At 37.3% G+C, this 12,571-nt stretch overlaps 2 protein-coding genes across 4 annotated transcripts in view; one reads left to right on the top strand and one right to left on the bottom strand.

Annotated features, from left to right (window-relative positions):
* BLNK (B cell linker) overlaps nucleotides 1-672 on the top strand; it is an 84,818-nt gene extending 84,146 nt beyond the window's left edge. Inside the window, exon 17 of the mRNA XM_001928233.6 lies at nucleotides 272-672. Coding sequence (XP_001928268.1) covers nucleotides 272-391 — 120 coding nt within the window. The 3' untranslated portion in view covers nucleotides 392-672. The remainder of the gene's footprint in view (nucleotides 1-271) is intronic.
* The window catches only part of DNTT (DNA nucleotidylexotransferase), a 194,228-nt gene that overhangs the window by 153,938 nt on the left and 27,719 nt on the right, over nucleotides 1-12,571 (bottom strand). For all 3 annotated transcript variants that reach the window (XM_084994985.1, XM_084994984.1, XM_084994983.1), the window contains exon 7: nucleotides 2,074-2,160. The gene's annotated coding sequence lies outside the window, so the exon portion shown is untranslated. The remainder of the gene's footprint in view (nucleotides 1-2,073; nucleotides 2,161-12,571) is intronic.

The raw sequence follows: 12,571 nt of genomic DNA, 5'->3' as shown, positions 1-12,571 counted from the left end.
GGACACTAAGTAAAAAACAAAATATTCAAACATTAATTCATTCAATGAACTAATTTCTCCCTAACTAGTTATACAAATTGAGGATGTCAGTTCTGTTTCTAGTCTTATTGAATGGCCAGGGTCTGCCATTCAAATAAATTAGACCTTGGAGAGAATGTCAGCTGGGACCTAGAACTTTGACTAACCTGAGAAGAGTGGGAGAAGATGGGAGAAATGAAGCTGATGGTTAATATAAATGCCAATGTATAATTCATCTATTTTCTTGCTCTAGTACTTTGGAAGTGTTGCTGAAATCATCAAGAATCATCAACACAGTCCCCTGGTTCTTATTGACAGTCAGAATAACACAAAAGATTCCACAAGACTGAAATATGCAGTTAAAGTTTCATAAATTAAAAAGGATTAAAAAAAAAAAGGAAGTCAACATCATTGCATCAGACACTTTCCCTATTTCTACTTTCGAGGAAAAAGTCCAAAAACTTCATATTTTGGATTATTGCTCGTCCAGTAATAAAACAGAAGATGAGGAAGCTGTTGAGTTGATCATGAATTTCCATATAAGAACCTCACATGGACTTGTCTACTGACTGATCTGATGAACTGTAATATCTGGTGAGGCTGAGTTATCATGCTACTAACATTCTCCAAATAAATGTCTCTATTTAAAAGAAACAAGTGTAAAGTATTTTCAGTCATGTAAGAAAATAACACTCTACTTTCAAAATAAGAAAAATGATACTCTTGGATAAAACAAAGCTGCTGGAAATTTAGGCCACCACAATGATCCTGGTGCACTAACGTAACAAGGACTTCTGCTGTGAATGCTTGACAGTTAAGTCTTGGTTAAAATTTTAACATGTAGAAAATAAAATGCAGGTAATGTATGATATTTATAAGTACAGATAAGGGGGATGTAATGGTTCTTTTTGTAAGTATTCCCAACCATGGGAGATGTTTATAGATATGAACTTTCTAGAAGTTCTTACCCATGATTTATGTTGTTAGCCTTGCTTATTAAATATAATTATAATGTCTTTTAGCTGCATGTCTATTAAATGGACTCTAAACATGATATGATGCTTAGAGTGGGATGAGAGCAAAAGCAGACTAAAAGCCCAGGGAAACATCCCACAGAACAAGGCAGCAGAGTGGACACTGATGAAACTCTCAGGAATTCTGGGATGACTTCAGTACCTTGAAGATATTCCACTCTTCTGGCTTGTAGTGTTTCTGATGGCAAATCTGTGGTAATTCTTATCTTTGATTCTCAGTATATAATGTATACTTTTTTTTCCTCTGGCTACTGTAAAATTTTTCTCTTTATCACTTGTAGTTATAAGAATGTGATTATAATGTCCCTTGGTGTGGTTTTCTTTGTGCTTTTCCTGCTTGAGCTTCCTTCTTGGATCTTTGGATTTATAGTTTTCAAATTCAGCAAAAAATTTTCAATCATCACTTTTTTTTCAAATATTTTTTTCTGTTCTTCTTCTCTTCCCCTTCTGGGACTCCAATTACATGAATGTCCCTCTAGTTGATATTGCCCCATCATGTGGAAGCCATGGAGGTGCACTGTTAGAATCTCCCATTAGGAAAAATATTGGCATTCAGCTGTAGGAATGCAATTATCTGACAGCCTTTAGCTGTTAGTGCCCTCAGAATCTGCCTTGGGTTTTGAGCCAAGCCTATGCTCTTCCTAAGCAGCCCTCAGTCTGGACAATTCTGCCCAGCATAGAACTCCTCTAATAGACAATCTTTGATCTAAAGTATGCATTGGGTTGTCAGACTTAACAGTGATATGTGGCAATCTGAAGCTTTCTGTACCCAATCCTATTTCCACCTTGAAATCCTTTTCTTTCACCAGAAACAGATCTGCATTATGGTGGGAAAGCTTTTCCTTCTCAATCTTGTTCCCTCCCCTTTAATCTTTCCCAGGCATTACTGTCCAATAAGCCTCTTGCACTCCCAATTCCATCTCAGCATCTTTTCCCCAGAAAACCCAAATGATGGATTTAGTACCACTAATAGTTCAAAAAAGCAGGCTGTAAGATGAGGTCTTTGAACCAGATTACTCACCATCCAGAGACAAGAAAGACTCCATCTTGGGGGTATTTGAGGCATGAACCATCCCTGGTCCAAAGTAGTGACCCAATTGCTAATCTCCTGTAATGGGAGAGAAGAAAAAATACCAAACCCAGGATTTAATAGAATACTATGCTGCAAAGATAATTTAATGCTAAACAAAGACAAGTCTGTTATACCAAGGGCAGAATTCTAGTTCAGAAAACCTGGGACCCTGACAGTTGGGGTCAGAACATCTGGTGATGAATGATGGTAAAAACATCATTGATGGTGAATGCCACCAATTATTTGGCTCCCCAGATTCCTCTGAACCCACAGAATCTATAGAATTAGCTACCCTCTCATTAAGAACAAGCATTCTGCCTGTGTGGGAACACATTGTAGAGGCCTCTTTCCTGCAAGGCAACAGAAATACCCCTCAGGATATGCCCCAACTTCCTGTCCTAGCTGGTAGGCCAATAACTAAAGCTAAATTGCATCATGAGTCAGCTATGGATGTGCTAGGCCTGCTGAGTGAGAAAAAGAACACATCTTGAAAGAGACTGAAGAATTAAGCACCATGTACTGGCAGGAGCTAAGGGAGTACCATGGAACTATATTTGGAGAATAATTGAGCAAAGGAGCCAAAATATAAGACTGGATAAGGAATAATTTATTAACTTAAGGGCATGTCTCAGGATACATGATTTAACACTCTGGTAAGGATCCTACAAAATGAAGCAAACTCATTAGGTGGCTCCTGGAAGTCTAGAAAAAGTGATGCTCTTCACCGATTAAGGCTGAAATGCCTGAACTGCCATGGCAGACAGTGGAGGAGAGGATCAAAAGGCTCAGGGAAGTGAGTATGCTGGAGTGGATATATTACATGAGAGCAGACGACTCACTAGAGAATCATGTTCCAAAGGACAAGTGTGACCACCAAAGCCATGAGAAATACACTGGTAAGAAAGGAGAAAACATCACTAAGTTCACTGGTAGACCAGTTCTGCTGGCCAGGGCTAATGGCAGCTAGGGTTCATGGTCTAGATGCTGAGACACTGCTCTCAGCACTTGAATATCAGAAGCTGGAGGGGGAGGGGATCAATTACCATAACAATTGGCAAGATCAAGATACCAATCAGGGAGCTTCGATTCACAGATCCGTAGATAAGGCTAGAGGAACATTGAGACAGAATGTGTGCCAATAGGGGTACTGTTTTATATGTATGTACATTATATTTATATATCCCTTTCTGGTTCCAGTGAGTTTTTTCCCCAGTAGTGGATTAGGGAAGCCCAGTGACAATCTCTGTCCTGTGAGTTTCTCAGCCACCTAGCAGGTGAGTTTTTGCAGACCATTTCTGGCCTGTAGCATCTTAAATTGAGTTTTTCTGCAGCCTCACCCCCCTCTAGATTCTGCTTAGGGGCTTTAGCTCACCAGTTCTCAACAGTGAATTTCTCTCAGCCACCCAGCAGGCTCCAGCTTGACCACGTCCTCTAGTGAGTTTGTCTCCCACTCAGACTACAACTACCTGGGGACCAGCTCAAAGCTGCCAGCACCTTCCACTAAATTTCTTTAACTCTCAGCAGTCTGTTTATAGCAGACCAGCTATAGCTGACCAACATCCTCTAATGAATTTCACTGCCACTGAATTGACTATTCCCACAAACCAGCTCAGGTCTGTACTCTAAAAATTTTCTTTGCTATCAGCAGGCTGCATGCCCCTGTGGCAGCTACAGCCTCCTCAATCTCAGACTAGGGCTTGGTGAGCTCCATTCTAAGTGCTTAGTTTCTTCCTTGGTTATTCTCTCTTGGTCCTAAAAATAGGAGCTGATTTCTTTATTTGCCATTTCAGTATTCCTTAACATTCAATTCCCCCTTCTAATAGCTAACCAAATTTTACTCGTTGACAAGTTTAATGGCATTATTGAGATAGAATTCACATAATATAAAATGAACTCACTTAAAACTGTATAACTCAGTGGGTTTTACTATATTCAGAGTCGGGCAACCTTCACAATTTTAGAACATTCTCACTTCAAAAAGAAACGCTATACCCATAAGCAGACTTCACTGTCCACCAACTCCCATCCTAGTCAACCCCTAATCTGTTTTGTCTCTGTAGACCTGCATACTCGACATTTCACATGAATTCCAGATCATACAATATGTGGTCCTTTGTGACTGAGTTATTTCATTTAGCATACTGTTTTCAAGCTTCATCTGTTAGAGTATCAGTACTTCCATTTCTTTTCATTGCTGAATAGTGTATTACAGATATACCATATTTTGTTTATTCAGTCACCAATAGATGGACATTGGAGTTGTGTCCATTTTTTGGCTATTATAGATAATACTGCTATAAACAACTGTCAAAGTTTTTGAGTGGATTATGTTTTTCATTTCTTTGGGATATATACCTAGAAGTGGAATTGCTGTCATACGGCAAAGACATTTAAGTTTGAGGAAAAGTCCAGTTGTTTCCAAAGTGACTACGCCATTTTACATTTTGACCAACAATGTACGAGTTTCAGTTTCTTGATACACTCACTAGCACTTGTTATTGTCTGTCTTTTTTATTATACCCATTCTATAGGGTGTGAGGTAATATCCCATCATGCTATGGATTTGTATTTCCCTAATGACTAAAAGTATTAACCATCTTTTCACATTGTTACCAGCTATTTGTATAACTTGTTTGGAAAATGTCTATCCAAATCCTTTGATCATTTTTTAATTGAGCTTTTTATTATTGAGTTGTAATCATTTTGTATATTATGGATACAATTCCCATGTTAGAGACATGATTTGAAAATGTTTCCTCCCATTTTGTACTTCTTGAGTTCTTTGAAACACAAATGTTTTCATCTTGATGAATTCCAATTTATCTATTGTTTCTAATATTTTTATCATTTTATACCTGATTTTTAGGTCTTCGAACCATTCTGAGTTATCTTTTATGCTTGGTGTGAGGAAGGTATCCAAAAACATTCTATTGAATGTGGCTATCCAGTTGTCCTAGCAGCATATGTTAAAAGACTATTCTTTCCATGTAAATTAATTGATCATCAAACATGTCAGTTTATTTCTGGACTCTCAGTTCTGTTCCATCAATCTGTATGTCTATTCTTATATCAGTACTACATTGTTTTGATTACAGTGGCTTTGTGGTAGGTTTCTAAATGGGGAACTGTGTGTTTTCCAATTTTATTCTTTTCAAAACAGTTTTGATGAGTTTGGATCTTGCATCTCCATATGAATTTTTAGAACAAGGTTGTCAATTTGTAAAAAAAAAAAAAAAAAAAAAAAATCTGGAATTCCAAAATGGCAGCTGAAATTTTGACAGGGATTTCAACAAACCTATGAATCAATTTGGGAAGGACTACCATCTTAACAATATTAAGTGCACTAATGCACAAGTATGGGATGCCCCTACATTTATTCAGGTCCTCTTTAACTTCTTTCAACAGTGAATTGTAGTTTCGGTGTAAGTCTTACATTGCTTTGGTCAAATTTATTCCTAAGGATTTTATTCCGTTAGATCCCATTGTAAATGGAATTTTCCCCCTTAATTTCCTTTTAAGATTGCTTGCTGCTAATTAAATTTAGTGCTGGGAGTGATTTTTCTATTGATCTTGTATTCTGCACCCTTGCTGATCTCACTTATTAACTAAAAGAAGTATTTTTTAGTAGAATCTTTAGGATTTTCCATACACAAGGTCATATCATCTAAAAAGAGGTATTTTAGGTGTTTCTGCTGTAGCACACTGGGATTGGCGGCATCTTGGAAGCACTGGGTCACCGGTTTGATCCCCAGCTCAGCCCAGCGGGTTAAGGATCTGGTGTTGCTGCAGCTGTGGCTTTGAGGGCAACTGCGGCCTGGATCTGATCCTGGCCCAGAATTCCCTATCAGCCAAAAATGAAAAAAAAAAAAAAAAAAGGTATTTTAAATTATTCCTTTCCCATTTGGATGCCTTTTGTTTCTTTTATTTGCCTAACTGCCACCAATATGATGTTTAATAGAAGCAGTAAGAGTGGACATCTTTCTTGTTCCTGATCTTAATGTTGTCAGTCTTTCACTTTTAAGTCTGACATTAGCAGTAGTCCTGAAAATAAAACCCCATTCCTAATATCAGAGGGAACAGAACAGACTTCAATCATAGAGAAGTAATTTGTTTTGACCACTCTGGTGACTTTCCATAAGACTGGGCTTTTGCCTGACATGAAGCTGACCCAGAGCTACAGCTGCTACCTAGGGGCAATGCTGAAAACATCGACAAGTAGCTGTTTTAGTCACTGCTGTCTAAGATAGATAAAATTTGAGGCAAGCAACAGACTGAAAGCTAGGGATAAAAGCCATAAGAGCTTTATAAAGCTACAACACGCTCCTGGGAATCTAAAAAGCCATACACATGCCTAGGGCTATGTGTACCCTAAGTAAAGACCTGAGAAAGCTCTAAGCTCTCATATCTGATCTGGAGCCTCTGCTGAAGTAAGAAGTGATGGGTAAAGCATAGTTATAAACTGCCTAAGTGAAGGTTTACCACAAAAACACAAAGAGTCCCTTGGCAAAGATTTTTTTTCATTCCAAGTATTCAAAAAATTCTGTCCAATCATCAGCTGACCATTACATTGACATAACAGAGACTTTAGTGGCCACACAAAACAAGGAATACAGACTTTACAAAGTTAGTTTAGAAATTACTAAATAAACAATAACTACACCAAGCAGAAATGACAACAAACCCCGGAGGGTAGGTGAGGGAAGGTAAAGAGTCTGATTTTTAGAGTTGCCACATCACAATATTTTAAATGTCCTGATCACAACAAAAAAATTATAAGGCCTGCAAAGAAAGAGGAAAGTATTGCCCACATACACATAAAAAAAGCAAGATTTGGAGTTCCCGTCGTGGCGCAGTGGTTAACGAATCCGACTAGGAACCATGAGGTTGCGGGTTTGGTCCCTGCCCTTGCTCAGTGGGTTAACGATCCAGCGTTGCCATGAGCTGTGATGTAGGTTGCAGACGCGACTCGGATCCCACGTTGCTGTGGCTCTGGCGTAGGCTGGCAGCTACAGCTCCGATTAGACCCCTAGCCTGGGAACCTCCATATGCCACAGGAGCGGCCCAAAGAAATAGCAAAAAGATTAAAAAAAAAAAAAAAAAAAAAAAAAGCAAGATTTTAACTTAGCTATTTTAAATCTGTTCAAATAGCTGAAGAAAATAATACTTAAAGAATGAAAGAGGAGTTTCCCTGCGGCTCAGTGGAAACGAATCCAACTAGTATCCATGAGGATGTGGGTTCCATCCCTGGCCTCGTTCAGTGGGTTAACAATCTAGTGTTGCCATGAGCTGTGGTGTAGGTTGTGGAATCAGCTCAGATTTGGCACTGCTGTGGCTGTAGCATGGGCCAGTAGCTGTGGCCCTGATTTGACCCCTAGCCTGGGAATCTCCAGACACTGCAGGTGTGGCACAAAAAAAGGAAAAAAAAAAAAAAAAAAGAAAGAAAGGAAGGAAGAAAGAAAGAAAAGTAAAAGCTGCCTCAACCAAATAAAGACTATAAATAAACAGAAGTTATGAAAAGAACTTTTAATACTAGAACTTACAATTACAGAGTTGAAAAGTAAATTAAAAAAATCACCAGAGGGGCTCAGCAACTGATTTGAATGGGCAGAAGAAAGAATCCATTGGCTTAGAAGATAAGTCAATTGATATTTCCAGACTAAGGAACAGAAAGACAAAAAAGTGAAGAGAAATGAACAGAGCCTGAGAAACCTGTGGGACAATATCAAGCATAACAGCATATAAAATATGTGAGTCTCTGCAGAGAAGAAAAAGAAAGCATCAGAATGAATGTTTGAAGAAATAATAAACAAAAACTTCCCAAATTTGATGAAAAGCATAGTCTACCAACCCACAAAGCATCAAGAACTTCAAAAAATGTGCATACCAGCTATACCATAAACTATCGCAGGAGAGAATCTTGAAAGTGGCAAGAGAGAAATGACTCATCATATGCAAAGGATCCTCAGTAAAATTATCAACTGACTTCTTGTCAGAAACCATGGAAATCAGATGGTAGTGAAATGACATAGGCAAAGTTCTGCATAGAAAAGACTGCCAACCAAGAATTCTATATTCGGCAAAACCATTCTTCAAAAAGGAAGAAAAAATTAAAGACATATTCAGATAAACACTGCCAGCATACCTGACCTATCAAAAAAAGTTCTTCAGATTTAAAGGACACTAAAAAGTAATTCTACTCAATTTGACACAAAGAAATACAGAACTGATAAATGTAAACACCAGCAGAGGTAAATATAAAAGACCAAAAAATATTTGTCACTTTTTCCCTTTCTAATTTAAAAGACAAATGCATAAAGCAGTCATTATAAACCTGCACCGATGGGCACACAATTTATAAATATATAATTTGGGACAATAACAACATGGGGATGGAGAAATGAAGCTATATATTTTATTATTGAAATTACATTGGTGTTAATCCAAACCAGGTGAAATAGATCAAATTTACAATCTCTTCTAAAAAAAATTCTATGTATCTTTTTTTATTTTTCATTTGTGATTTTGGCAACATATCTAGGGCTTTACCCAAACAATGGTCTAAATATTTACTTCTACAAGTTTTATAGTTTTTGCTTATATGTAGGTTTATAATCCATCTTGAGTTAATTTCTGTGTATGTGGTGTGAGGAAGACTTTTTCATTTTTTTTCTGTCTGTGCTTCAGATTTCACAATCTCTATCAATCTGTCTTCAGGTTTGCTGATTCTTCTGCCAGTTCAAATCTACCATTTAGCCTCTTTAGTAAAATTTTCACCTTGGTTATTGCACTTTCCAAGAATTTTCACCGTTTTTTTTTTTTTTTGGTAATTTCAAATCTTATTTATATTTTCCATTTGATAAGACATTGTCAGTATACTTTAATTCTTTAAATCTGGTTTCCTTTAGTTGATTAACATTTATCCTGTATCTGATACCCCTCAGTATCTGCTGCCTTTTTCTCAATGTCACACTTCTCTGTTGCTTGGAATGTCTCATAACCTTATGTTGAAAACCAGACATTTTAGGTAACATATTGTAGGATCTCCTCCCCAACTCTGGATTTTTGTAACTTGGCAGAACTAATTTATCAAGTTTATTTCCCCCTCACAGTACACCTTCTCTGATGTCACTGCTCAACTTGTTTCCCCATTTTTAAGCCTGACATCTTACGGGTCGCTTCCAAGTCAGCGCCATTTAGTGATCAGCCACTGATTGACTGATCAGAGGTTGTGCTTAAGCCCTGTGAATCAGTGATGTTTACATCCTTTACCTTCGGATTTGTGTGTGACTTTGAGACTGCTTTTATCCTTTAGGGAGTTTACAAGTTTTGCCCTACATTCAGTCAGGGTTGCTCCTATGTGGCTGCAGCCTTGAGCATGCACACATTCTTTCTGATCACGAAGGATGCCTGTGGTTTTATCAACCTTTTTTTTTTCTCTCTCTGATCTATTGTTTTCAACAGTACTATAGGGTATAAATTGCTCCTGTCTGATCCAGATAAAGTCCAGCCCCTTGTAAAGGACAGCATGTTAGCAAGTCTTTGAAGTTCACTCCAAACCTCTCTTTAACAAGAGTATCTGTGCCTTTGTGCTACAGAGCTGGTTGTGGGGTGGGGGAGTGTTGGCAAACTGGCTCTTCATTGAATGCCCCCTGAATCCTCCCTGTGGAACAGCTATGTTGGTGGTTAGGGGAAGGGACAGGAGAATCTGCTGCCACCTCCCAGTACAGTTCTTCTACAGCCCAGAACCAGGGAGAACAGGATGTGCCAATGATCACCAGCTACTGAACATACAATAGCTCTTCTGCCTTACAAAGCCAAGAGAGATGCAAGCTGCCACTTGGCTGTCAATCCCACCAGAGCAGCAAGGTCTCTTGCAACAAAAATGTGTAGCAAAGGTTGCACTATTTTGTAGCTTCCCTGTCCTGATTCTCGTTATACTGCAGGTATTGGGAGTTAGGCACTGGGCACCACTACTCAGCTGCCACCATCTTTTCAATATAAGCATTCTGTAGGACACAGACATGGAAAATGGGATCTACCAAATAAGGGTATATTTGCTCTTACACTCAAACATTGTAATTCTCTCAGTTAGGTTTTGTGGTTTTTGGCAGCTTCACACAATTTTTATTACTTTATTGCTTCCCAAATGATTATTGTTAAGTGTCCAGAAAGCTAAGTATTTCTCAGTGTACCTCTTTGGATTTTCCAAATATTGAAGTAAAGTCATTTGCAAATAGTATTTTGCTCTCTTCTCAAGTTTTCGTTTTGTCTTCCTACCCTTTTACATTAGCAATAGCTTATGAATAACCAGTGACAGCAGGCAGCTATGTTTCACTACTTAATTGAAAGAGGCAATTTGAGCTGCAACCTAAACACGATCTTCATTTTTGGTTGAAGGACTCTAAATGTATTAAGGAAGAAGAATTCTTCTCTTAACATACTAAGAATGTCTCTACTAGGAATGAATATTTCTTAGTAAGTGCATTCTTCTATCAACTAAAATCATGATTTTCAAAACTGACGTACATTAACATTCTTCCTACATTCTCAAGTTTACACTGCCATAATTTACGATATATTAAACTTAATAGAAGCCAATTTAGAAAGAGGTATAGTCAAAAAAATAATTCAAGGAAGACTTGCAATGACCACTAAAATCAACTAAGCTATTTAAACTCTCCATTATAGGGAAATTCTGCAAATGCCACACTCTTAATATCCCCCAGCAAGTTTCATCAGATGAGATCTCCAAGGCACTTTGCGGAAAACAAAGACTCTAATAACAAATTGCAGTGGCAAGGAACAGAGCCAATACCTCAACACAAGTGGGATTACTCTAAGTAAGCGGATGTCATTGGTGAAAAGGAATCACTTACTAAAAAGAAAAAATCAGTAGTGAGCATGGAATTAATACAATATTCTGGTTTTGGCTCACCTCCATTCCCAAAACCCCATCCCCATCCTTAAAGAACTGCTATTACTTTTTCTCACCAATGATTTCATATCACTAGAAGAACTAGTATCGACTTCTCATCTAATCTGGATATAAATTTTCACAGTAATTGATTGATCTCATCTTTAATCTCTTCATAAGCTGCATTACCCTTAGCACACATAAGACCTATCTATACTTTACCCATTAATTATTTTCATTAGGTTTACATTCATTTCACTTTTAAACAAATACATCTACATTGGTGACTACATATATACACACACATACTTTAGTTTTTATACTTGTAACTTTTATAAAGCTGGTGTCTATTACAAACAAACAACAAAAAAAAAAAAGCCACCAAACTTCTGCTGTTAACAAAAATCCCAGTCTAAGGTCAGATTTTTGACAGAGAGTAAGAGTTAGTAAACCATTTGGTGTGGGCCAAATTTGGCCCACTGACAATTTTTAACAAAGTTTTATTAAAATATACGCCTACTCATTCATGTGTTGTTTTTGGCCACTTCTGCCACAGTCATAGTTAAGTAGTTATGACAGAGACTAAATGGCCTACAAAGCCTAAGTTGTTTGTCTGATCCTTTGATGAAATATCTTGCTGACCCCTTAATGAAAACAAAACTCTTCATAAAAACTAATACATTTCAATCCATGCTGAATGCTTTGTAAGATAAGGAAAACTCTTTGAAAGTTAAACTATTATTTTAAGTGAATGACAAATAGTAAGGCTCATTTCAATGGAGACAGACAAATAGGAGAAAAAAATAGGACATACAGAAAAAAAACAAATAGGAAACAAATTACCGACTTGAAGTTAGATTGCAAAGATAAAATTAACTCTTCCAGTTGTAATAAGAACCTCAAACTAATGAACATATCTTGGAAAGCCATCTTTAGCTCAGTTTTGGCCAGAAGGAAAGGATAGAGGGTTTTATTTTCGGATTTTCTGCTCTGGCAGTAAAGAGGCTTCAAGCAGGCTTACCTCCTTAAGAATTACCTAAGTTTAAAAAAAGAATTCATAAAAGGTACCAACTAGAGTATCTGGGGCATGAAGCTTTTTAAAACAGCTTTTAAAACCTTAAGGCAAAAGGCATGTTTATCTCAACATTAGATATTTTTTCAATGTTATGATAATTCTGGAATGTATTTTTATAGTGCTGCAAACACTGTCAAGAGAGTTCCTTCTCTCTCTCCTCTATTCACAGAAGGTGACGCATCATAACAGATCTAACCATAACAGAGCATTTGCTTCACTGTCCTTAGGGTACTAAAGAAAGTAAGCTTCTGTGTGGCTTTTCTTATCAGCATAGTTAAATTATAATAAATACTATTCTTCTCAAACAAAATTTCAAAATTTCACCTATAATTTTTTTGGGGAAAAAAGCCCACTTTATTTTGCATTGTTCACTAGCATTAAAAAAAAAACAAAAACCTGAAATCTCAGTATTTCCCATTAGAATAAAATTCCCATTTGATTTTAGCACATTAAAAAAT

Source organism: Sus scrofa, chromosome 14, assembly GCF_054392235.1.
Source record: "Sus scrofa isolate SSC_HxYL_T2T_F1_AM1 chromosome 14, Sscrofa_HxYL_maternal_Yorkshire_Landrace_v2.0, whole genome shotgun sequence".
Classification (NCBI taxonomy): domain Eukaryota; kingdom Metazoa; phylum Chordata; class Mammalia; order Artiodactyla; family Suidae; genus Sus; species Sus scrofa.
This window is presented reverse-complemented; position numbering and strand designations above follow the sequence as displayed.